Source organism: Psammomys obesus, unplaced genomic scaffold (assembly GCF_907164565.1).
Source record: "Psammomys obesus unplaced genomic scaffold, mPsaObe1.curated_primary_1811, whole genome shotgun sequence".
NCBI lineage: Eukaryota > Metazoa > Chordata > Mammalia > Rodentia > Muridae > Psammomys > Psammomys obesus.
This window is the reverse complement of record NW_026596466.1, coordinates 4,434,708-4,458,635: the sequence shown is the minus strand read 5'-3', so window position 1 is coordinate 4,458,635 and position 23,928 is coordinate 4,434,708. Positions and strand designations below refer to the sequence as shown.

General features: G+C 53.6%; 1 protein-coding gene across 3 annotated transcripts in view; it reads right to left on the bottom strand.

Annotated features, from left to right (window-relative positions):
- Mad1l1 (mitotic arrest deficient 1 like 1) overlaps positions 1–23,928 on the bottom strand; it is a 299,318-nt gene that overhangs the window by 155,114 nt on the left and 120,276 nt on the right. For all 3 annotated transcript variants that reach the window (XM_055598665.1, XM_055598664.1, XM_055598666.1), the window contains one exon: positions 21,991–22,135. In XM_055598665.1, the coding sequence (XP_055454640.1) occupies positions 21,991–22,135 (145 nt within the window). The remainder of the gene's footprint in view (positions 1–21,990; positions 22,136–23,928) is intronic.

The window sequence follows — 23,928 nt, the reverse complement described above, 5'->3', positions numbered from 1 at the left end:
AGCCTGTGAGACGCCACCACTGGAATTTGCTTGGTGTTTTCTCCACAGAAGGACTGGGGTTGGAAGTCACTGGGAAAAGGCTAAAGGAACAGATCCGCTATTCTGTCATGGACATGTGACAGGTGACAGCTCTCCAGGTGAGAGAATGGAGCTGGGCCTGGCCTTCCCCTGCAGACAACATGTGGAAAACTACCACCGGAAGGCACAACTACAGAGAAGGACCTATACACCACTGGAGACTGAGTGAGTCTGTAGCCCACTCACACAGGGGTCTGCAATTCGTGTGCTGGGCCAGCCAGCACTGCCTCCCTAACCCTCCAGAGCTCTCAACATTGGCTTTCAGGAAACACTGGCTTTCAGGGGCACTCTGACACACCCGGATCAGTTTGCTTAAGGAGGCAGTGAATGCGCTCTGCGCTGACACTCCAACAAGCTCTTGGTCTCCCTCCGCATTTCCTACCGCATCTCCATGGCAGCGATCTGTCCTCCAGGCCATCTTCTGGAAGAAGGGTGCACTCACTACAGTGCGACCCTTTGCCTTCTAGACTGCTCCCAAATGTCAGAGTGAGGAGGGGTGTGTGCTAACTGGCTAAGATCTTGAGGAAGATGCAGTTGCCTCTAGAGTAAGCAGGACCCATGCTCCCGGGGTATCCCCAGCTCAATGCCTGCAGCCCAGCAATCACTTGCCCCAGGCTGATCACGTCGAGCAGAGAGAACCCTGGACTCATGTCTCCTGCCATCCACCTACTCAACAGCTCACTTCTATGTAAACAGGTGCCACTCAAAGCACATAGCCTGTACTCCCAAGGGCAAATGCTATCCCCAGAGCACAGTGCTCCTCTGCAGCTGTCACCAGACCAAGACCCTGGTCACTCTCTGCAGTGTGCAGGGTAGCACTCAGCTGCAACAGGCTGTGGAGGTAACTGCTCTTTCCTCTGAGAAGGCCTGGGCATTTGACCCACATCTGCCTGTACTAGCCAGTGCTCAGGAACAGATTTCACTGTTTTAGAAGCACCACTTTAAAGAAACAGCACATATTGCCAGCAGGAGACAGCCGACCTTCAGTGATGTTTACCTGACAACCTAGCTGCTTAGGAGGCTGAGCAGGAGGACGAGAAGTTCAAAGGTAGCCTGGGCTGCAGCACAGGAAGAGGGCTGGGCTCGGCAGTAGCATCTGCCTAGAATCCTATTTGAGGGGCAGGGGCCAGAGTTCAATGGTAGAGCTCTTGCCTAGAATCCCCACTGGGACCTAGGGAATGGCTCAGCAGTAGAACATGCTGGCCTTGGAGTCCAGAGTTAGGACTTGGGGGTGGGCTCAGTGACAGCTGGTTGCCTGATACTGCAAAATCCTTTGTTCAGTCTCCATTACCACAAATAAAAGGGGACGGAGGGGTGTCCCTTTGAGCAAGAACCGGCAGGCCCAAGCACCTGACCTACACGGCCTCATGGTGTAAAAGAGGAAAGAGAAGACCCTGCACACTGCACCCCATCTCTGTCGCGCTGATACATCTGGGTGCAGACCTCCTAGAGTTAAAAGCCCTCCTCTGAAATGGCCCCAACTGGAAGAAGGAGGTCTAAGTCTCCCAGGTCCATAGAGAGGGAGCCTAACTCCCATGGCTGTAGCACCATACAACCTGTCTGGCCGGGTTCACCCTGACTAACCTTCTCACCCACTTTTTAGATTGTCACTTTTCAGACTCCCAACTCCCCGACTATCCCTTAGAAAAAACCAGTCAGCTCTTGATCAAATGGAACAGAGCTGGGCTCGCCTCTGCTGTCAGTGGCCACCACTGTCACACCTGCTGTGCAGGCGGAGAACACAGCAACAGTTCACTGCCCTTCCCTTGCACCAACCGGGACAGGGTTTCCTCCAGGTACACAGTGGGAACACATCACCAAGGTCAGCTACCAAGAGGTGATACTGAACCTAAATGCTGCGTGTCACTGTAGCCATGGCAACCAGAACAGAACAACACAGTGGTAGCTAGCCTTTCATAATGGTAAGAGCTGCTGACTCATCCTACAAAGGGTCAGGAAATTCAATCTGGGATCCCAACTATTACCCATATGCCTTCCCGACCCTGCAAGTGATCCCGGGAGATGTTAGTATACCTAGGCAGTCCTCAGATCTGACTGTATCACAACCTACCCCTTTGCACCAATTAGCCAATCATGTCAGACTGTAAAGCTGAGCTTCTACCAATAGGATAAGCCACTCACCACTTGTGTTAAAATAAAAACTAAGTGAACTTCCTGCCCGGTGTGCTTACAGCCCAGTTTTGGTCATGTCATACCCTTTTTCCTAAATAAAACTGCTCTGCCAGGTTACTTTTGCTTTGGTTGCGTTTCTTATGCAACGCTGAGGTGATTCTTTTCTGACTTACGGGCACACACAGGTTGGTCCTAAGGGGAGCGCCATGGAATCTGCATCCCTTCTGGATGCAGACTGTGGTGATACAGATGTTTGCACATGCCCCCAATCCCTCTCAGTAACCTTCACCTGTGTGCTGTAAGAACGTTCAGTAAACCCGCTGATCTCACCAGATTGGACTTGGGTGAAATCGTGCTTTCGTCTGGCATTCACACCATTTGCTTTGACTGGATGTTCCTGTGTGTTTGTCCAGGAAAAGTTACACAACACTAGTCTGCATTCCCTGACTGTCTGCCGGCAAAGCAAGCTCCAGGGCACACCCAGCTTTGTCCAAGGGAGAAGGAAAGTTGGTTTGTGCCCATAGGCAGAGGTCAGGAAGAACATCACCCTGAGACAACAGCAGGGGACTGCCTGCTACTAAGAATGAACACTAGCACCCACCTTCTAATGTTGTGAACACGCCAGCACCATGGCCTCCCGCCCTGCACTTACACCCTACACATTACCTGTATTCATTTACTCACTCAACATGCAAACCACGGCCACCTCTACTCAAGGATAGCCCTGACGCCTACTGCTAATGAATACCCTGGCCAGGAAGAGGGCTCCTGGGAAGCACAGCCCTGAACTCCAAAGTTTGTCCCCTGTCTACATCCTCCTAATTTACAGAATTGCTTATTTGAAGATATTACCATGCATAATGCATTCAGCTACGCCATGCAAGCAGCAGCCTTAATGGAGAAAATTCAAGTCAGCCACGAAGACGCGTCAGAGGTAGACGCGTCAGAGGTGGAGGCCTGCTGCTGACTTCCAAGCATGCTTGGGCCCCTCCCTTGTTGTCCACAGGGGCATGGAACAAGCACACAATGTGCTGGGATGGGCTGGCTCCTGGCGACTTTGTCGCAGGGTGTGCAGAGAAGCTGACATCTTTCCAGGCCTCAGTAGCAGGTCCGCATTCGCATGTAAATAGCTGGCAGATGCAAGGAAATGAAAGCATGGGAGAGCTCTTTAATTAACTTTAACCCTCCGAAAAACCATGCAGCCATCTCCTCCAGGGCCTTCTGCAAGCCGCAGCTGGGGAGGAGCAGCTACAGCCTGGGCACCAACTCCTGTCTGCTGCCAAGTCTAAAGTAGCCAGGCTGCAAGGGACTCCCAGGTCAGCCTCCTCCCTGGCTCCCGTCTCATCAACTCCACTAGGTGGCCGGGACCACTGAGCTCTTGGAGGATTGCTGCCACCTCATCCGGCAGGCTGCAGTGTGCTGGTGGTGACTGAGGTCCACAGCCAGGGCCTAGCACAGCAATCAGGGCTCAGAAAGCCTGCCTGGGGCCACCAGCAGGGAGGGGACAGCAGTCCAGCAACAGTGGCTCCTCGTGGAAGGAGGCAGAGATGAACCTGTCTTTTCAACCACACACCCTGCATAGGTGGCGGCAAGCACCCGAGGGAACATCATTCAGGTGACTGGCAACTGGGCTCAGCAGCTTCAGAACCAGCTTGGGGCTTGGAGGTCAGACACAAATCCCCAGTATGCACTGAGTTCCAGGCACCTTGGGCTGTCTCCATCTTCCTGACCAGCCAGCAGCTGCATGGAGTGTGTTGTTCTTCATGAGGAAGAAGCCTGAAATGCTTGAGCACAAAAGGCTGAGTACTGACTTAGCCAACTGGGGCCAGACCACAGCTCCCAGGAGATGGCATAGCTAGAGGAAGCCAATGGAAGCAGGAAACACAGGAGCCACATTACTGCCAAGGCATTACTGGCATGAAGGCCACTCCCACTCAATTCATGTCCCTTGCCCTCTGCCCTGCTCTGGAGACACATGAATTCGACCTGACCTTGTTCCACCACAAGCTGTGGACTATGCCTCCTCCCACGGTCACTATAGAAACACTGCCCTGCCCCAAGCACGCTCCCCAAGTCAGCCATGGCTCTGCATTTCCTATAATGCGTTCCTCCCGGGAGCACGCAGGGGGCTTAAATGAGGCTGGCTTCTTCTGGAGTAAATCATGCTGCTGTAGCTAGCAATATTTCTTTAACCGGAGGTTAATAAAAATCACTGGCGAAGGCTAACCAGTGGATCTAATTTATTTAGAGACTTCCATCAGGCTGCGGATGGAGCCCTTTATAAGGGCTTATTACAGCGCCGGGGGAAGCCCCAGAAGAACAACGGTCACTTACTGGGATTTGCGGACCCCAGAGCAAAGTGAAAAATTTAACAGGACTCCTCAAGGAAAGAGAAGAGAGAATGACACAAAGCCAATTTATCATTTAACAAGTGAGCCTCTGCCAGGGCCACCTCAGAACCTGTCCCAGGAAGATGGCCAAAAGCAAGGCTCAGGATGCCATCAGCTAGGCCTGCTTTGGAAAATGAAGGAAGATCTGAGTCACAGCTAAGAACAATGTCCTCCCAAGGGGCCCAGAAAGAGGCCCAGGTACCCCACAGAGAAGGCGGCACAGTCCCATACAGTATGATACTTTCTCCCTGTCCCAGGGGTGGAGGCACTGTGAGGGAGGGTTGGCTCCTGGGCAGGCTGGCTGAGTTCTGAACTCCAGTGCTGCACCTGGGAGGAGGCGTCCCTCACAAACCACCAGGCCCTAAACCAGCCTCCTCCTGCGGTGGTGGAGGTGCACACGCACGAGCTATCACCAAGCCAGGCTGACAGGACTGCCTCTCTCCACAGTGAAGGCCCTCCCAGGCCTGCACGCTCTGCAGTGTCCCCAGCTGCTTTGGGAGTTGCCTAGCGAGACAGCCTTCAAACCACGAGAACACAGGAAATGGCCAGGCAAGCCCCCTTCTCACTAGAGCCTGCCCACAGGCGACATCAGACACTTGGGCGGTATAGCACCTCCCTCCTCGGCCTGACTTGGGAGGCTGACAGGAGGTGGGTTCTTTAACACACTGGAAACTTCTAGTCTAGAAAAGCTGAAAACCTCTGAAAGGTGGAAGTGAATGTGAATATGATTTGTCCAGAAATCATGCACTGGAGCAGAGAACATCAATACAGGCTGACAGAAAGACTTCTGCAGACCACCATGGGTGCACTGACTGACTGACTGACTGAGCTGACAATCAGCCCAGGCTTCATAGAGCCACAGGCAGTGTCTTGTGCTAGCAAAGGCCCACCCTTCATCCCATCTTCTTCTCAAAGGGCAGGCAGGACCCTAACCTGGGGTTACTCCCAACGTTTTTAAGGGGGACTGTAGCAATGCTCTCCCAGCCACACACTGGGCCGGGCCACTAACACCCCAGGTTGGGTGAAACCCACCACCGGGCTTAGTGGGAGAGGGAAAGGCCCTAGGAGAGCCCTGGGCTTCCTGTCCTGCTTGCCCCACTCCGTCAAACCACCATCAGCCTGTTCTGCTCTCTCCTCTGGTCCCCGGGCCTTTCTGGCCAGCACCATTTCCCAGCTCTCCCTGGCTCTGCAGACTCAGGATGAGCTGACCTAAGGCGAAGCCAGTAATGAGCATGCACTCGGGCTCACTCCGTGTCATTGGCGCAGGCTGACAGCTCAGCCCCTGTGACAGCACTGCCAACCCTAGAAAGGACTCTGAAGCAAGCTGGTGGCGTGCTAGTCGGATGGGACTTCCCCTCTTCCTTCCTGGGATTTTACTGGGGCCAGTCTGAGTCTTTGCTGGGGAAGTTAAGCAACAGAACATTACTTCCAAACGACACCCCAGCTATCGACCGCTTTCCACTTGGTGATGGATGATATTTAATACCGTCTAGTTGCAGCACCTCAGGTCTGTAAATACTGATCCTGCGTTATTGCTATTTAATCACTATTACGATGGCCACTGCGGTCCCCCTCCACTGGGTTTCCTGTTCCACAGGAGTCCCACAGGAAACACAGCACAAGAGCAGAAGATGCCAGCTTTCCAAGACATATACAGCCACACATGTATACACACACAGCGTACTCACACAATGTACACAAAGCCTGCTCACAGGTACACAAACACTCATCCTCACACTTGTGTGCAAACACTAGCGGCCCTGCCTCTAAGACATGAGTCTTAGAGCAACATGAACAAGAGACAAGCTGACTGACACACACACACACACACACACGTGCTCAGGATGCTCTTCCCCACCCCGCTGGCCCCAGTTCCCAGGCAGCCATCCATCCTAAGCCAGGTGCAGCTTCCTCTCCTACAAAAACAAGACTGTGCAAATTCTAGTAGCATCTCAAAGGGCTTTCCCCTCCCCGAGCCCCACAGGATTATTACAGTGGTAATGCTTCATAGAAGTAGGTTCGTTTGGCAGGAGCAAGCACCTTGGTTCCTTTGGGTGGAGTCAGCACGTGGCTGAGCCTCCAAGATAACAGAACTCCCACAGAAAAGTTTAAAAAAGACCTCACCAACAGAGACCAGGGCCTGAAGACACAGCTCAGCTGGTAAACAGCCAGACACAGAAGTGTGAGGTCCTGAGTTCAGATCCGCCGCCCACATAAGAGCTGAGAAGAAGCCGGGGTGGTGGCACACACCTGTGATCCCAGCACTCTATGAAGCAGAGGCAGGCGGATCTTGGTGAGTTTGAGGCCAGCCTGGTCTACAGAGCCAGTCCAGGACAGACAGGGCTACACAGAGAAAACAAAAACAAACAAATAAAAACAAAAACAAATAAAACCCAAGCATGACGGAAGCCGGTTATGTGAGGAATTGCACAGCCCCAGTGCTGAGCTATTGTGCAGCAGGCCAAGGGCAGACGTGACGGCCGGGCAGCAGGAGAGGCTGCCGCACACTCACATCTTGGGAGCAGGGCCCGGTTCCAGCGGCACTGTTGTGGTGGCTATTTTTGGAAGCCGCGCTCTAGAGGCTGTGTTGGCAGGGAACCATGCCTTTGAGCAGCCATCAATTCTCACCTGCAGCCAGCGCCTTTCCTTTCAGGACCAAGGTTATTCAAAGATTTGGATTTCTTCGAAATTGTGTGAAAAAGTTGGACAAAGTCTTCACTGCAGGCAGAGGGATGAACCACAGTCACAGTGTCAGGGACAAGCTGGGCCTCTGGTGGCACCCAGGTGCTATGTCGACTCCCCTGGACATGGAGGCCACGTGTCCCCCACAAGCCTAAGCCATAGGCCACCTGTGCTGAGTGGAGAAGGCCAGACCGGGGCCTCCCTGGACACCTAGCCAAGCCAGGCCCTGCCCTCTCATTACTGTGCAGCCTTGGGTTGGGATTCCACAGCCACCCCAGCTAAGGGTTCTGGTTTTGGCAGCTGTTAGCCATTTGAAATAGGGTCTCACTCTGTAGCTCAAGCTGGCCTTGAACTCACAGAGCTCTCCCTGCCTCTGTTTCCCACGTGCTGGATTAAAGGAATATACTAGACATGTGGTAATACTGGCATTGTAAGCTCCAGCCGAGCTGTGAGCTGAGTACCTGCAAGTGAACGTGTTCCCTGGACCAGGACGATGAAGGGCAGTGCTGAGCACCCTCAGGCTTGGGTTTTGAGGGTGTGTACCACAGCTCTGAAGATCAACACCAATGGCGTGTGACTGCAGCACTTTAGAAAGTCAAGGTTAATAGAAAACAACCCCCCAGAGGCATCCTACTTAGATTTCCCCCTGGAGCCTTTCTGAAGAGTACTGAAGGGGCAGAGTCCTAAAGGGTGTCCTTTGGGGTGGGATGCACTAGAAAGTGGCAGGCCAGTATACCTGGGAGACAGACACTAACACACAGGCTAACTGTCTTCAGACATCATCCACCAAGACCAGGACCCACAACAGGTCCTGACTGATGACCATCATCACCCAAAATGTGGGTGCTAACCGCAGGGAAGGACAGATGGTGTCAGGAACAGGGTAGTATGCTCTCCACCACATACCTCTCTATCCCATCACGGATGGCTCCACCTTTTCTATTGTTGGGAAACCAAAAAGTACAATTGTCACCAGCCTCCAAACAGCTAATTTTAAGCTATGAAACCAACACCAAAGGGAACAGAAGCCAAAGCATCTGTAGCTGCTATCTGGTATCAATGTCTCCAGATGCTCCTGTGAAGGGTAGCCACAGGGCCACCTATCTTCCATGCATGCTGGCCATGGCACATGTGGGCAGGGCAGCTTGGCTTGCCATCCTCCCTGGGCACATGACCTTGTGCAGGTGCCTTCTCTGTGCCCTCAGCCTGCCCAGCCATGAGACAAGGGAGCCCAGCGTTTGCCAGATTTTGACTGGCTGGAAATAGCTGTGCCAAAGGGCCCGTCAAAAGCAAGGAGAGAGGGAAACAGGTGAGCCAGTACTGGGCAGGACAATGGCAGCGCCAGGGGACAAGGAAAGCACAGGCAAAAGCCCTGAGGCACACAGAGGGCTGCAAAAGGGTGAACAGGAAAAGCGTGATCTTCCCTGGGCAGGTCTGAGGCCTGGAGAGACAGGGACCCCATCAGGTCCTTGGAGCGGCCTGCATGAAGGTCACCTTGCTTTCCTGAGTCAGCTACAGTGGCCAGAGGGAACCCCAAGCCGCCCCTGCACACACACCCAGGAACCCGTATCTTAAGAGCCATCTGCCACTTGCAGAGGAACAAAAGGGATTTTGGGTTGATCTCATTTTAGTTTCTAAAATTGCTTTTCTCCCTGAAAACTTATTCCCCGTCACAACCCAATTGCAGTGGCACTCTTGGGGGGGGCAATGCAGAAGTACTGTACCAAGGATGGTTTGCAAGTAGCCTTGCAAACGGCACCTTCCCAGACCAAATGGATGCCTTCTTTTCTGACAGGCAAAATGGGTCCCAGAGGGCAGAAATGTGGCTTGGCGGAGGGCTTGCCCGGCATCCATGAAGTCCGGGGTTCAATTTGGAAAAAGTGGCACATACCTTTAATCTTAGCAATGAAGAGATTGAGTCAGGAGAATCAAAACTTTACGGTCAAGTTTGAGGCCAGCCTGGGTCACATGAGACTGTCTGAAAAAAAAAAAAAAAAAAAAGAGAGAGAAATAGGACCCAGAAAGGCATGAGCAGGCGATTCCCAAACACCTGAACATTCATGTCACAGCTCAGACTGGACCCTGCTAGCTGTGAAGAGAGGGCCATCAAGGCACACAGAACAACTCCCCAGCAGGAAGAGAGGCTGAGGGACATCCCAGCAGCTGCTCCAAACTGCCTGCCAATGTCAGCAAAAGTGAGGAAACTTTTAAGTATGGAGAAGCAAGCTTGGATGGGAACCTGGCTGGGGAGCACGAACAGGTTCTGTCTGTGACAGAACTGTCCCACTGCATGCTGCTTCCCTGCAGTGTGGCTCAGGGCTGGTAGTGTAGAAACCCAGGCACAGGGGCTAGACATAGCAGAGAAGAACACTGGCTGCTCTTCCAGGGGCCCAGGTTCAATCTCCACCACCACGGGGTGGCTGACGACGCTCTGTAACTCCAGAGCCAGGAGGTCTAACACCATCCTCTGGCCTCTTCAGGCCATGCACACACAGGATGAAATGCACACATGCATGCAAAAACAAACAAACAAAACCACATACACATAAAAGGTGGAGGTGGCACACACCTTTAAACCCAGCACTCAGGGAGGCAGAGGCAGGCGGATCTCTGTGAGTTCCAGGCCAGCCTGCTCTACAGAGTGAATTCCATAACAGTAAAAAACTGCCTCAGGCTACACAGAGAAACCTTATATCGAAAAACTAGAAAACATTAAAAGTAAATAAATTGTTTTTAAAAAGAAAGAAGAAACAAACAAACGAACGAACGAACCTGGGACCATTCTGTATCCAGGTCCGAGGCAGAGCCACCATGAAGAAAGAAAGGGAGACGCGACAACTGTCACGTCTACCCAGCATGGCACACTGCGCATGTGCTTGACGCGCTCAGACAGCCACACACGAGAGTGACCACAAGGAACACATGGCCTGCGATGGGGGAAGGAGAGAGAAACAGCAGATCCAGGGGCGCATCGATGGAAAGCAGCGGCTGCCACATTCCTGCTCAGGGCCAGCTGGCCACACAGCAGACCCTGGGCAGAGAGGTAGGGTTCCGCGAACCCTTGTAGCAGTTGGGGAATTCTGGCCCTCCACCAGATGAGAAAGACTTCCCACCTCAGCCGCAGCACACAGGCCAGCAGCACACAGGCCCGCCCCAGCGATGCAGGCACTCTGTGCTTACCCAGACAGACCTCTAAACAAGCTGCAAGGGAGAGCACGAAGGAACCCTGAGCACTGTCCCCACAGAGACGCACTCAGGGGTGTGTGTGTGTGTGTGTGTGTGTGTGTGTGTGTGTGTCCTAAAGTCGTCAAAGGAAGTGCCGAGGAGTTCCACAGTGAGGAGGAGAGCAGACCCTCGGCAGCCATATGAAAAGCTAAGTGGCCACGACCACCCAGCATGCAGGGGGCAGCAACAGATCCCAGAAGCTGGCTAGCTGAACTAGCTGAACGGAGAGTATCTGGGCAATATCTGGGATCAGCAAGAAACCCTGACACAGCAAATGACTTAGGAAGAAACCTGATGTAAACCTCTGGCCTACACACTTACACACACACACACACAAACACACACACACACAAACACACACACACAAACACACACAGAATCTACAGTTCAAGTTGTGCCAGAGTAATCAGCGTGGTCAGATCGCTCATGTGTGGTCAGACCTGAAAGGCCCAGGATGATGGCGAGCCTCTCCCCGTTGCAGCAAGCAGGGGGAGGAGAAAGGTTAGGTACCAGGGGCAGAGAGAAGGGGGGAATACCATGGGCCACACCTCAGAAAAGGCCTGCCCCTTTGCTCACTCCCAGAAAACCCGGAGGACCCACATGGACTCAAATTCATGTGCACAGACTTCCGTCTCAACACTAGACAACAGGAAGGATTCCCAGACAAGCCTGATTACACAGGCCTACTGTCCCAGCTACCCAAGAGACTGAAGCAGGAGAGCCCGGAGTTCAAGCCAACCTGGGTAACTTAATAATGTTTTACAAAGACCTGGGGTTGTTGCTCAGTTGGCAGGGCCCTTGTCAATCATGCTGAAGGCTATGGTTCAAGCCCTAACAACCTAAGAGGGACTCCCTCACCACCAGCCCATAGAAGCAAACCCTACTGCACAGAGCCTTACACACTGATTCTGGCTTGAGACTGTGCAGGGGGTCGCAGTGAGAAGAGAATTCGAGAGCAAAGCATCCGCTCCTGCCAAGCAGCCTCCGCCAAGCCTCTAAGCCGCACTCAGACCTCAATTGGATCCCACAGCCTGAGTAGCTGCCAGAGGATCGCTTTGCAAAGGGCCAGGAGGATGCAGCATTATGGAGAACACCGCCTCACAAACAACAACAGCTTCCCCGTGGTCCAGAATCTTCCTCACAGAGAAGGCGGCAGGCAGGCAGGAAGACTCCCTTCTTTGTGCCTGGAGTCCCACTCTCAAGGGACAGTGGAAAGAGGATGAGGATGGGGCAGTAGCGAAGTGCCTGAGCCTGGAGCTCCAAGCCAGGACCAGGGACAGCTACCAACAGCTGGAGGGCAGCTGAGCAAGCAGCACAGTGCCAGCACCCATTGGCCATGGAGCTTCCCCCTACCACTCACACCTGCCTTGGAGACAGGGGACCACCACTCACTACAAGGCCAGAACAAGAGCAGAGACAGGTTCTGTGGAGGTCCCAGGGTGGTGAGCAGGGCCACAACAGAAAGGGCAAGTGCCAGAGCAGAGGGCTGAGATGGCTCAGGGGTTAAGAGTGCTTGCTTGTGGAACATGAGGACCTGAGTTCAAATCTCTGTGCCCACATAAGACAGGTGGGTCTGGCTACACATGCCTGTAGCCCAGAGTTGGGGCACAGAGAGAGAAAGATCATGGGGAATTGCTGTCTAGACAACTGGCAAGGTCCGGGCTCAGTGGGACTATGTCTCAAGGAAATGAGTAATAGAAACGGGGTGGGGGTAGCTGGTATCCTCCTTTGGCCAGAGTGCATGCGGTCATCCTTACATAGAGACAGAGAGACAGACAGACAGACAGACAGACAGAGAGTGCAAACCAAACAGAAGACATTCCGTCATGAATCTGATGTTAAGACAGTGCCGCCAGGCGACCTCGGCAGAACTGCTCTGAATCCCCACACACCTCCCCTGTCTTTCTATCTCCTTTCTCCACTAGCCACAGCCTTGAGGAGACTCAGAAGAGGACAGGGAAGTCCTCTATGTGGAAACTGTCATGGGGTAAGGGTGGCTGCGTGCGAAAGGGTCTGGCACCCTAAGTGCTCAGAGCTGAGCAGTGTGCCCACAGCAGACACTGCTGAGGAGCACATCCCCATTTAAACCTACTTACTCAAGTCTGCTAGAACCCAGAGGCAACTGAAATCCAGCAGCCGGTGCATGCTGGGTAAGCCGCAGTGCACCATGCTCTGCAATGGTAATGGTGGCTTTTAAACTGAGCCACCAGCCAAGAAAAATGTGGCGGGATTTGAAGTCACCTTCCTAAGTAAAAGACACCAGTCTAGGGCTGAGGAGGCAGCTCAGGTAGAAAAGCGCTTGCTGCCCAAACAAGGAGCTGAGTTAGATCACCAGCACCTACACAAAAGGTGGGTGTGGTATCCACCTGCAACCCCAGGGCCAAGGCAGGAGAGGCAGGAGGATCCCTGGGGCTCAGGGGCCAACCAATCTAGCCCACTCAGGAAGCTCCAGGACAATGAGAGACCCCATCTCTAAAACCAAAGTGAAGAAGTTGAGGAAGGGGTCTGCAGCTGTTCTTCGATCGCCACCTGTGCACACTCACAGAGAAAGTGCTCAACTCAGCCCAGCATGCCCACACCAAGGACTGCTGTGTACTCGCAACTCATGCCCATACAAAGCCCGACTGCTAAAACCTGTGGACCCCCATGGGCCACTGGGATGCCCTCTAGCAGGTGGCCATCCAGACAGGGGTCCAGCCGGGCACAGAGGTGAGAATCGGTGACTTCAAGAAAAGAGTGATGAGCTGTGACAAACACTGAGGAATCACAAAGATGCATGGCCAAAATCAGGACCGAATGCAGTCCAACAGGACACACAGGAAGGCCCGGCCTGGGACGCCAGGCAGTACCAGGAGGGCGAGGTGACCAGACAGGCACAGAAGGTGTCCACGGTGGGAAAAGCTCTAGGCCGCCTTCGTGTGGAAATCCTAGCCCATCTCGCCCCAGATGGCATCAACCCTCACAGTGCCAAGGGGTCTCCACATGAGAACACTGATCCCAGAACCTAGGAGATGGGAGACAGACAAAAGGCAACAGGAAAGGGTGCCAGCAACACTTGCCATATTGCCCCCTGCTAGAAACCTAAAACTGGATCTGGCAAGGCAGGTGACTCTGTGAAACCCAGAAACTAATAAAGGTGGAAAGAGTGAACTCGTAAGGTTGGCCTCTGGCCTTCACAGGTACGACGTGGCAGGCATGTGCTAGCACAAGGAGACAATAATAATAATAACAGTAATAATAATAATAAGCCTAGAGCTGCTCTACTGTGATACAGCTTAATTCATAACAGTAAAAGCACAAACACACCTCTGCTTGATAAGACGCTTACACAGGCAATGCAAGCTCCAACGGGAGACAGCATGGCAGTGTCAGCCACCCATGCCCATCCACAGCACAACTACTCCAGAAGTGCAGCAGGAGGAGCTCGGTCACAGGCGTGAGGCACACTCTCTGCCATCACAAATTCCTGTGACTTCATGGCCAGCAAACGAAAACCCCACACATTCGCCGCCAGCCGCTGCCGCCTCTACCGCCTCTACCCTGCAGTGCGCAGACGGCCCCCCTCCAGCATGCTCCCCACACACTGAGGGGCAGCGAAGTCATCTAGAGGAGGCATCATGCAGGCCTGATCATACCCAGCAGACAGAACATAAATGCCTCAGAGTCACCACTAAAACCCACCAGAAGGGGATGGGGAGATGGCTTGGGGGTTAAGGGCACTTCCTAGTCTTGGGGAGGACCCAAGCGGGCCTCCCAGCACTCGTGTCAGGAGGCTCACAACTGCCTGTAACTCCAGCTCTGGGAGATCTGACACCTCGGCCCTTGGATACCTCCATACGTGCATGAACTGCCCCTGCCCCAGACTAAACATAACTAAAAATAAGCCTTTAAAAAAGAGCATACACCATGAGTAGAAAATAGTCAGGGAGGAAAATCCAATGCCATGTCAGATTTTTAGTGTAAAATCTATAAAACTTGCTGTGAAAAATTAAAGACCATCTCAGTAAATGAGGGATGGTTAATGCCACTTATAAAACTAAACAACACCAAGATATGATTTCTCCCGAAAATGATCCATAAACTTCTGCAGCCTGAGCCGTTACCCCAGCAGCATTTCGTGGGAGGTGTAGTACCGCATGGGGAGGTGTGGAGCCCTACAGATCTTCGGGAGCACTCACTTTACTTATTTATCTGTCCCAGGGGCGGAAGCCAGGGCCGTGGGTGTGGTGGGCAAGCATTCTGCTGGAGTAATCTTTGTGTGGGGGTGCGCAGCTGCCCGTGTAAGAGAAGTACAAAAAACTTTTCAAGATTTAATTCGTGTGTGTGCGCATGCATGCATGTATGCGTGCACCATGCACGCTTGCACCACGCTTGTGTTGGAGTCTACAAAGGCCAAAAAAGAGTGATGGACCCCCTGGAGCTACAATTACAGGCCATTCCAGCATCCCAATGAAGCTGCTACAACTGCACCTTTGGCCCCTGGAAAACGGCAGGAGTCGCAGCAGCTGAGCCAGCTCTCCAGCCTCTTTTTCTTCCTTTCAACTGTATTTATTTGTTTGTTTATTTACTAAGGGGGGTGGGCTCCATGACACACAGGCATTAGTCAGACGATTCCTTCACAGAGTCAGTTCTTGCCTCCACCTTTATGTGGGTTCCAGGGACTGAGGTCATCAGGCTTGACAGCGAGCAGCTTTACCACTGGGCCCCCTCATCAGCCCACTTATTCTGTTTCTTATGTGGGTCCTGAGGGTCACACTCATATCCATTCACTTCACCCCTTAGCCATTTCTGCAACCCTTCCTGGGCAATTCTTCATGTTTTCTTTTGCAGTGGGGTCTTGCTAATTTGTTCACAATGGCCTTGAACTCACTCTGTAGACCATGCTGATCTAGGGCTGGTAGCTGAGCTCACAGGCCTGGGCCACCTCAGCTAAAGAACTGTAAAGAACAATGGATCTGGGGCTAGAGAGATGGCTCAGCTTAAGAACACTGGCTGATCATCAGAGGATCTGGGTTCAATTCCCAGCAACCACACGACAGCTCACAACTGTCTGTAACTCCAGTTCTGGAGGATCTCACACCCTCACACAGACACACATGTAGGTGAAACACCAATGCAAAAAAATTAAAAAAAAAAAAAAAAAAAGGCCAACAGATCTGGAAGATTCCATGGACAGATATCAACACTTTATTTAATTTTTATCGTTGGTTTTTCAAGACAGGGTTTCTCTGTGTAGTCCTGGCTGTCCTGGACTTGCTTTGTAGGCCATGCTGGCCTTGAACTCACAGAGATTCACCTGCTTCTGCCTCCTGAGTGCTGGGAATAAAGGTGTGTGCCACCAGGCCCAGCTCGCTCTGTCTATCTATCTATCTATCTATCTATCTATCTATCTATCTATCTATCTATCTATCTATCATTTATTTATTTGTTTCTTTGTTTTGGTCAGTGCTTATCTTAAAGTAGGAATTTAGACCAGATGACGTTGGCAGACAGACACAAGATGCTGATGATATGGATTCTACAGCAGTCTACCATGGACTGGCCAAAGGATGCTCCTTCTGCGAGCAGAGCCATTCAACATCATGGAGGATGGAACAAGCCCAGGCACCTGTTTCATATCACACTCCGAACCCAATTCCAGATGCCTGTCAGACACGAGCACAAAGGTAAAGCCATACAGAGCTCGGAGGAAGCTGTGAGATCCCTTTAATATCTGCCTGACTTGAGTCGGCAGAGACACTTAATCAAGAGGCCCAGAGTGCCGGCAGACAGAAGAATCGATACGCTGGACTGCAATTAAAATGAAGAACGTCTGTTCACCTGCAGACACAGAGATGGTGACGAGAGCAGAGGCGAGCCACAGGTGAAGAGGGTCCTATCCCGATGCAGGGGTCACACCCAGCGTCCAGAGTTCCTGCTCATCCCTAGGGAGCCTCGAGAGGCTAAAGACCTGGAGTGTTGCTATGAATCTAGAGGATGAGGAAGGCCCCATATTCCTGGCAGCGTGCAAGCGGCACCGTCACCTGGCACCTGGGTGGCAGGTGGTCGTCTGCTAAGCCTAGGAAGCCCGTGGCCCCCCAAGGGCAGAGCTGTCGGCCATATACTCAGTGTTCCAACGCGTGCACAAAAGTGAGCCACTCACATGGTGGAACGCTGATTTACAATGGGGAAGTCTAGCAACCTCAGGCCCACACGACAACAGGGTTCTCGCTGAGGAGCAGGGCCTGGATTGCACCAGTGTCAGCCCGCAGCTGGGCCACACTAGAGTCAGAAGCGGTGAGAGGGAGGGGAGCACGAGGCCACCGGGGCAGGCAGCGGCCTGCTGCAGCCTCGCTGCCACTGCCGTGTGCACAAGCAGCCCTCAGGGCAAAGCTCGCTGCGGAGAAGATGGCCAAGCAAAGGCAGGGGACACGAGGGCCTACTGCCACGTTCCCAAACATTCCACAGCACCAGCCACACTGGGAAAGGCCAAAGGGCCTCTCACGGTGTGTTCACCCACGGTCACAAGAGCAGCGAGTGAACAAGCACCGGCAATGAGAACAGACCTCCAGAGCATAATGCTCTGTGACAAAAGTGAAGTGGTCAGACACTGTGGACTGGTGACACACACACACATGAACACACACGTGCACACCAGACACAGGGAAGCTAACCAACAAACACACACATGCTGAGCACACATACACATGCGCACACTTGGGGAAGCTAACCAAGAAGCGCGCGCGCGCGCACACACACACACACACACAAACACACACACAGTAACCCTACAGAACCCTACATGGATACATGGATTTCCCTACATGGGTTAGCTAGGGAGACCTCCAGCTAATCACAGCCCCTCTGCCACTAGACAGGGCTGGCGCCCCACCTGACCCACACCTAGCATCATAGAGTGGGACAGGGTCTGGTAGCCAGGGAGCCTGCCACTGCCATGGTGCACATCTGCAGACTGGGCCCTGCCCAGCGCTGAGCACAGGAGTGCTGTCCCCTGTAGGAGGTCTCCAAGCAGAAAGCTGGCAACACTGGCACATTACGACAAACAAGAATTTGAGCACATGGTGCTTCCCTTTATGTCTATGGAGCACAGGTATGTGGCCTCTGACCTCTCGACAGAGGTCCAGCAGGCAGGGAATCAAGTCACTCCAAAGCAAGTGCTGAGCAAGGCAGCCTGGTGAGCCTCCGCCCAGCACCACACTGCTCCCCAGCCTTCACCAGGTTCCCAGACCCTTGGACATGGCACCCATTTCCTGCCCATAGTCCTCCCGGGGCCACAGGAGTCCACACGTGGCATTGGTCTCCAGCTTTCTCACAGGAGCAGTCCGTGAATCATACAGTGCCACACACAGGAGGGACAAGTCATGACCCCCGCAGGTCAGGAGTGGAGGGAAGCGCACCAGGCTTCTGGGCTTCTGGTGGAGGAGGAGGCCCAGAATCCCTCCTGTGCGCTGGGAGCTCACAGAAGTACTAGAAGAGGCAGGTGCTGTGGCCAAGCCCGCTGCTGGCCTCTGGGGATGGATGCCACGCTGGAGCCACTGCTGTGGGCGGCACCTCAGGGCGCAGTGCCTGCCAGCTCATGATCCTGCCACAGCAGAGGCCCTGACACACTGGGTCTGTGGAGAATCCTGACTCAGACAACATTTCACAGGAAAGAACAAAGCTCAAAGGACAGACAGCCTTCACCTCCCAGGAACTTACTCCGGGAACTTGCTTAAAGCAGGTGTAAACCACTCACTCCTCGGCATGCAAAGCACTTGTCCCTCAGTGGGCAAAGTCCAGGGCTGGGGAGCCAGTTGAGCTGGTCAAGTGCTGGCCTGACAAGCATGAAGTCCTGAGTTAGAACCCAAGAACCCACATGAGAAAGCCATGTAGTGGTTCCTGTTTGCATCCCTAGAGCTGGAGAAGCTGAGCCTGCAGAGTCTCGGGGACTCACCACGAAGTCAAGCTCCAGGCAAATGAGAGACAAGGGCAAGACAATTTGAGGGGTTCCAAGACAGGACATCACCACGACATCCAAATGGCCTCTGCAAGTACCATATAAGAAGATGAAAGTGGCCACCAAAGGCGCAGAAAGCCACCGCCTTCCAGCCCTGCTTTCTAGAATGTGTGTCCCTAGTGACTGCTCTCACGGGGACCTTGGGCAACCAAATGGGGAAAGTGGAAGGCTTTCTTCCATCAAAAATCAAAATCAAAATCAAAATAAAAATAAAAATAAAAATAAAAATAAAAATAAAAATAAAAATCTTGCTTACATTCTATAAATAGGGTTCTGCAACTATGGTGTAGAATATTAGTGCACACTGGAAATAGCATGTCTCAAATAGGAAAATGGTTTGTGTTCACCCAGTGCCAGAAGCCAATTTTCAATTGCTTAAAATAGTCATGATATTTTACCAAGGTAATTATACTCTTAGCTATCAGTAACAATTAACTCCTTAGACTGGAGCCACTTAATAAAGGTCTCGAGACAAAATTGTGCATGCCAAGCCCTGTAAACTAAAATGTGAAGCAGGCAAAGAGGCCCCTTGGAGGGGATGCCAAGGCGGAGCACCACAGCCAGTTCCAGGGTCATGCAGACGGGCGCTGGACAGGACCCACATCATCCCCTCAGGGGGATGGGCTGGAGGTGCACAGAGGCAAGGACAGGCAGAGGTGGGCAGTCCCACAGACTGAGCTCCCACGGAGCAGCGAAGAGTGGACACGCCCCCACCACAGCTAAGCCAGGCAGGAGTCCAAGACACCAGGCACCAGCAGGGGACATTATGCCAGGCCTATGAAATCAGGTGGCAACGCCCCTGGAGCCTTGCCAGACCAGCCTAATGAATGGTTGCATCATTCCGGCTGGCTCGCAAGTCAAATCCCTACATCCCAGACCCAGGGCCGGGAAGGCAATGGCTATTGATCCATTGCATCTCCCGGAGGGACAGCTGGTATAGATAATCAGTCAGTGTTGAGTAATCAATAGCCACCTTCCCACTCCATCAGAGTGAGGCCAGGAGTGCAGCAGAGGTCAGGGGGAGGCCAGTTTGGACCAGAGAGCCATCCGCTTTTCACGTTCTGAGAGGAGAGCAGAAATTTCCTGACGTGGAGCCCTAGGTGTAGAGGCACCCACACAGGACACCAGGCACAAGCCTCGCAGGATCTGTTCACAGAAGCACGGCAGCTCAACAGAGGCCACGCTGCATCAGCACTGTGACACAGCAGCGGCCACAGCAGCCACGGGATAAGCCAGCCCACAGGGATACACCGACCACTTGAGTGCACAGACGTGGGAATGCTACAGAGCCCAGCCCACAAAAAAACGCCCAGACCATGTGGGGCACACGTATCGGAACTCTACCACACACACCCAGATCATGCCACGGACTTCTCCAGAAGCAGATGAAACAGCTATGGCCCCAGAGGGATTTCTCCAAGGAGCCAGAGCGTGTGGCAGATGGACAAACTATGGAATTCCAGGGGCTGGCCGGCGGGGCAAGACAGGCTGGAAGCATGAAACAGGCATGTGCTGACTCAGTCTCCCCCGAACAATGCCCAGGCTCCACCTCCTGGGCCTGCACTGCAGAGCCTCCCTGGACAAGACAAAGACCTGGCTGCTGGGCTGGCGGGAGCGTGAGGAGGCGGCTGCACTAACACCTCCCCAGCGCACCAGGAGCACTTGGGGACCATCCTGCTGAGCTGACTACTGCGGAGTCTGCGCTACGGTCCTGAGACAGCAGGGAGCAATCAGGTTCCCAGCACCCGTCTCTTTCTTTTTATCACACAGTGTGGAGGTCCTGGGTCACAGGACGCAGGTCTATCAAGCAGACCCCCGCCCCGCCTACTCTTCGAGCTTTCCCACAGCCAGCTGTCTTCCCATGCCACCAGCGCGGGCAAACCCTGCACCAGCACTGTGCCGAGCTGCCCACGGGCCAGCAGACCAGGGCGCCCACCTCCTGCTGGCACCATGCACCTGCATGTTGGCATCACTGGCAGCTCTCCGACAGCCATCTTCCCTGGACCAAGCCTCTTCGGGGACAGGGCCAGTTCTCTTCACATGCTCTGGTAAACAGTAAATCCTCTGGGTCTTTGCTTAAGCCTCACCTCCGACAGCTTCTCCATGTCAGTGCGCACAGCAGTGTTTGTCTTTGTCAGGGCTGCTGAGTGGACGGCTGAGCGCCCTGCTGCTTTCCCACTGCACTGTCAAGCCTGAGGGCCATGACCACATACTCCCATCACATGGGATTCACAATGACAGGTGCTGGGCAGCAAAGGATGATGCTGAGGCCCAGAGAGGAACAATGCCAACAGCTGAGCATCTTCTCAGCCAAGGCACAATGGTGGGCCTAAGCTGCTATGAGACGACGGTCTAGTCACCTCTTTTCCAGGGCCACCTGCAGGGACCCTGGGGTCTGAAGAGAGGGCTCAGCCCTGCCCCTCAGGCTAACACAAATGCCAGATCTCCTTTTTACAAGACGCTGAGGGACTGGCACCGGGCTCTCAGGGGAAGCTGAGAAACTGAAGTGGGAAGTAGTAGAAGAATGGCTCGCTTTGGAGCAGAGTCCTAACTTGAAGTACCAGCAGCAAAGACTCAGGTTTCCATCAGACACCGCCAAGCACAGAGCTGGTCACACACGCCCTGGATCTTTTGGTACACCAACTTCCTAGGCCTCATGCCCACCACACCCCATCGAGGTGAGAGTGGGCCTCCACCTAGTAAGATGGACTCCCTACTGCTGAGTACCCTGAGGCGAATCCAGCTTGTCCTTCCTTGTGCTTTGGAAACCCAGAGTCCAGGAGATGCTCTCCACAACACTCATTAGGAGCCTCCATTCATACCTGAAGATACCACTATGGCATACAACGTCAGAGAGCCCCCAAGCCAGCAAGCTGAGAGAGGCCTGGGCACCGGGAGAGCGCATCACTCTGCTGGGAAGCACAGCATCAGCTCTGTACACTGGGGACCAGCGGCCATGCTCGCTCTGCGCCAGGACGAGGCCCACCCCAGCTTCCTCTGCTGCTGCTGGCAGCAAAGGGCGGGAGGGCTAGCCACCACTGAGGAAGGCCAGCCTACAGAACACTCCCCCGGAACGCTGCGCCAGCTCAGGTCAGCACATGGAGAGGCTGAATCTAGAAAACTCTTTTGGATTTTGTTTTGAGAGGGTCAAGGCACAGAGTCCAGACTGGCCTTCCATTAACAATGTCCCTTCCTGCCTCAGTCTCCTAAGTTCTAGGATTACACTGCCGCTCTGGGCACTGAATGACTCTTTCTGCCATTCAAAAGACTGTCCTCCAAGCTGGACTAAGTGGGCACAGCCTAATTGACCTGTTCCACTACAGCCTGGAGCTGGGAAGGTCCGAACGGTGCCTGGCTTGTACACCAGGAGAAGTGGGATCCACGCTCAAGATGTGAGGACAGACAGGCAACAACTTCACAGAGGTCTAGATGAACATGGGCGGCCGAGAGAGGAGGCCAGGCGTGGGCGTGCTGGGAGGGCTGTACCTTGGTCAGCAGGACGATGCGCTTCTGGAGCCTTCGAGCCAGCGCCTCGTGTGTCTCCCTCTTCTTCCTCTCCTCCAGCAGCTGTGCACTGACCTGCCGGACCTCATCCTGGAGCTGCTGCTGGGCCCTCTCCAGACCCCGGGCACTGCAGGGAAGGTAAGAGGTTAGAGCCATGAGGCCTGGCATGAACATCCCCAGGACTGGGGACGCATCCCCCACTGTGTACCCCACAGGGGTATCCTAAAATAGAGCTGCACGTGCAGACACCTCGCTGTCGTTTCCTCGCTCCTGAATAGCTACTTAGTGCCTTTCAGGAGGTTCTGGATTTCAAAGACACCCAGGGTGATCCCAGAACACGGTGCGAGGGGGAGGGAAGTGCAACTCCACACACAATGGGAGAAAGATTGTCAGCCACAGGCGCTTCAGGACGGCACTTCTGAATGAGCTAAATTGCCAGCGCAAGCACTTCCCATGTGAGTCACAGTCGGCACAGATGTGCAGCACAGAGTGGGTGCAGAGAACAGCCACCACCCCCACCCCCACCCACCAAACAGGCACTGGGCCTGAAGACTTTCTGAAGGAGAAAGTCCTGCCTCACATGAGGTGCTAGGCCTGCCATGTAACGACAGATATCAGGACAGGCCCAGGCAATGGCATCTGACCTCCCCTGTATTCCCTGTCTCTATTTACACATGTATGCATGTACGTGGTTTTGCAGTATAAAGGATTGAAGCCAAAGCCTCAGGCATACTAAGCAAGACCTCTGTCACTGGACCATGCTGTCCTCTCATTGGGAGATTCTAGGCAGCTGCTCTACCACTGAGCCACACCCCAGCCCTTTACTGGGGCATTCTAGGCAGGGGCTCTACCACCGAGCCATAACCCAGCCCCTCACTGGGGGATTCTAGGCAGGGGCTCTACCACTGAGCCACATCCCAGCCCCTCACTGGGGGATTCTAGGCAGGTGCTCTACCACTGAGCCACACCCCAGCCCCTCACTGGGGGATTCTAGGCAGGGGCTCTACCACTGAGCCACACCCCAGCCTCTCACTGTGGGATTCTAGGCAGAGGGTCTACCACTTAAGACATACCATCAGTCCTCTTTTGAGTTTTTATTTTAAGACAAGCCTTCCTTAACTTTTCAAGAACTCGCGCTTGTAATCTCATTCCATTCTCCTGAGAAACCAGAGTTGCAGGTTGTGCCACCAAGCCTGGCTTCCTTTTACAACATCTGCTTTCCTACTGCATCCATGTGGCCTCCTTGACTCAGTAGCATTGTCCTAATAGCCTCACAATTTGGCCAATTTTCTCTGCGAACGTTAGAGGCCCAGGTCTCTGGACTGAGGCCGGGAAGGGCCATTAGCCACTCCCAGCCTGACCTCAAGCATTTTGGTAAAGACCCTCGGAAAGCACCCTTACTACATCCCACCAGTCCCACAGCTGCCCAGTGCAGCCTCTGTTGCCACTGGTTCTTCAGAGTACATGGCAAGCCCCAGAACAGCAAGGGCACCAATCCCGCCAAGTATCCGAACAATAAGCCCCTCTCCCGTGCCCTGGGCTGAAGCCCATCTTGTAAGTGTACCTGGAGAAGGACAAAGAGATCAGACGATAGGAGCGGGCGGGAAGGGACTAACCAACGCCACCAACCAAGACGGCGCTCTGCAGGCTGGTGATGACGTGACAAGAGGAGCGAGCTGTGTTCCCTGCCAACGGCAGAGACCTCTTCCCGAAGGGAATCCGCAAAGTCCTCACAGGCGGACACATGTGGGTGGGGCGACAGTTCAGTTGATGAAGTGCTTGTCTCACAGAACAGGCACCAGGGTTTGGATGCCCGCACCCACCCAATAAATGGGGCATAGCAGAGCACACCTGCAAGCCAGTGATGTTGAGAAAGACGTGAGGCAGAGACAGGCAGCTAGACCCTGCGAGCATGCTGGC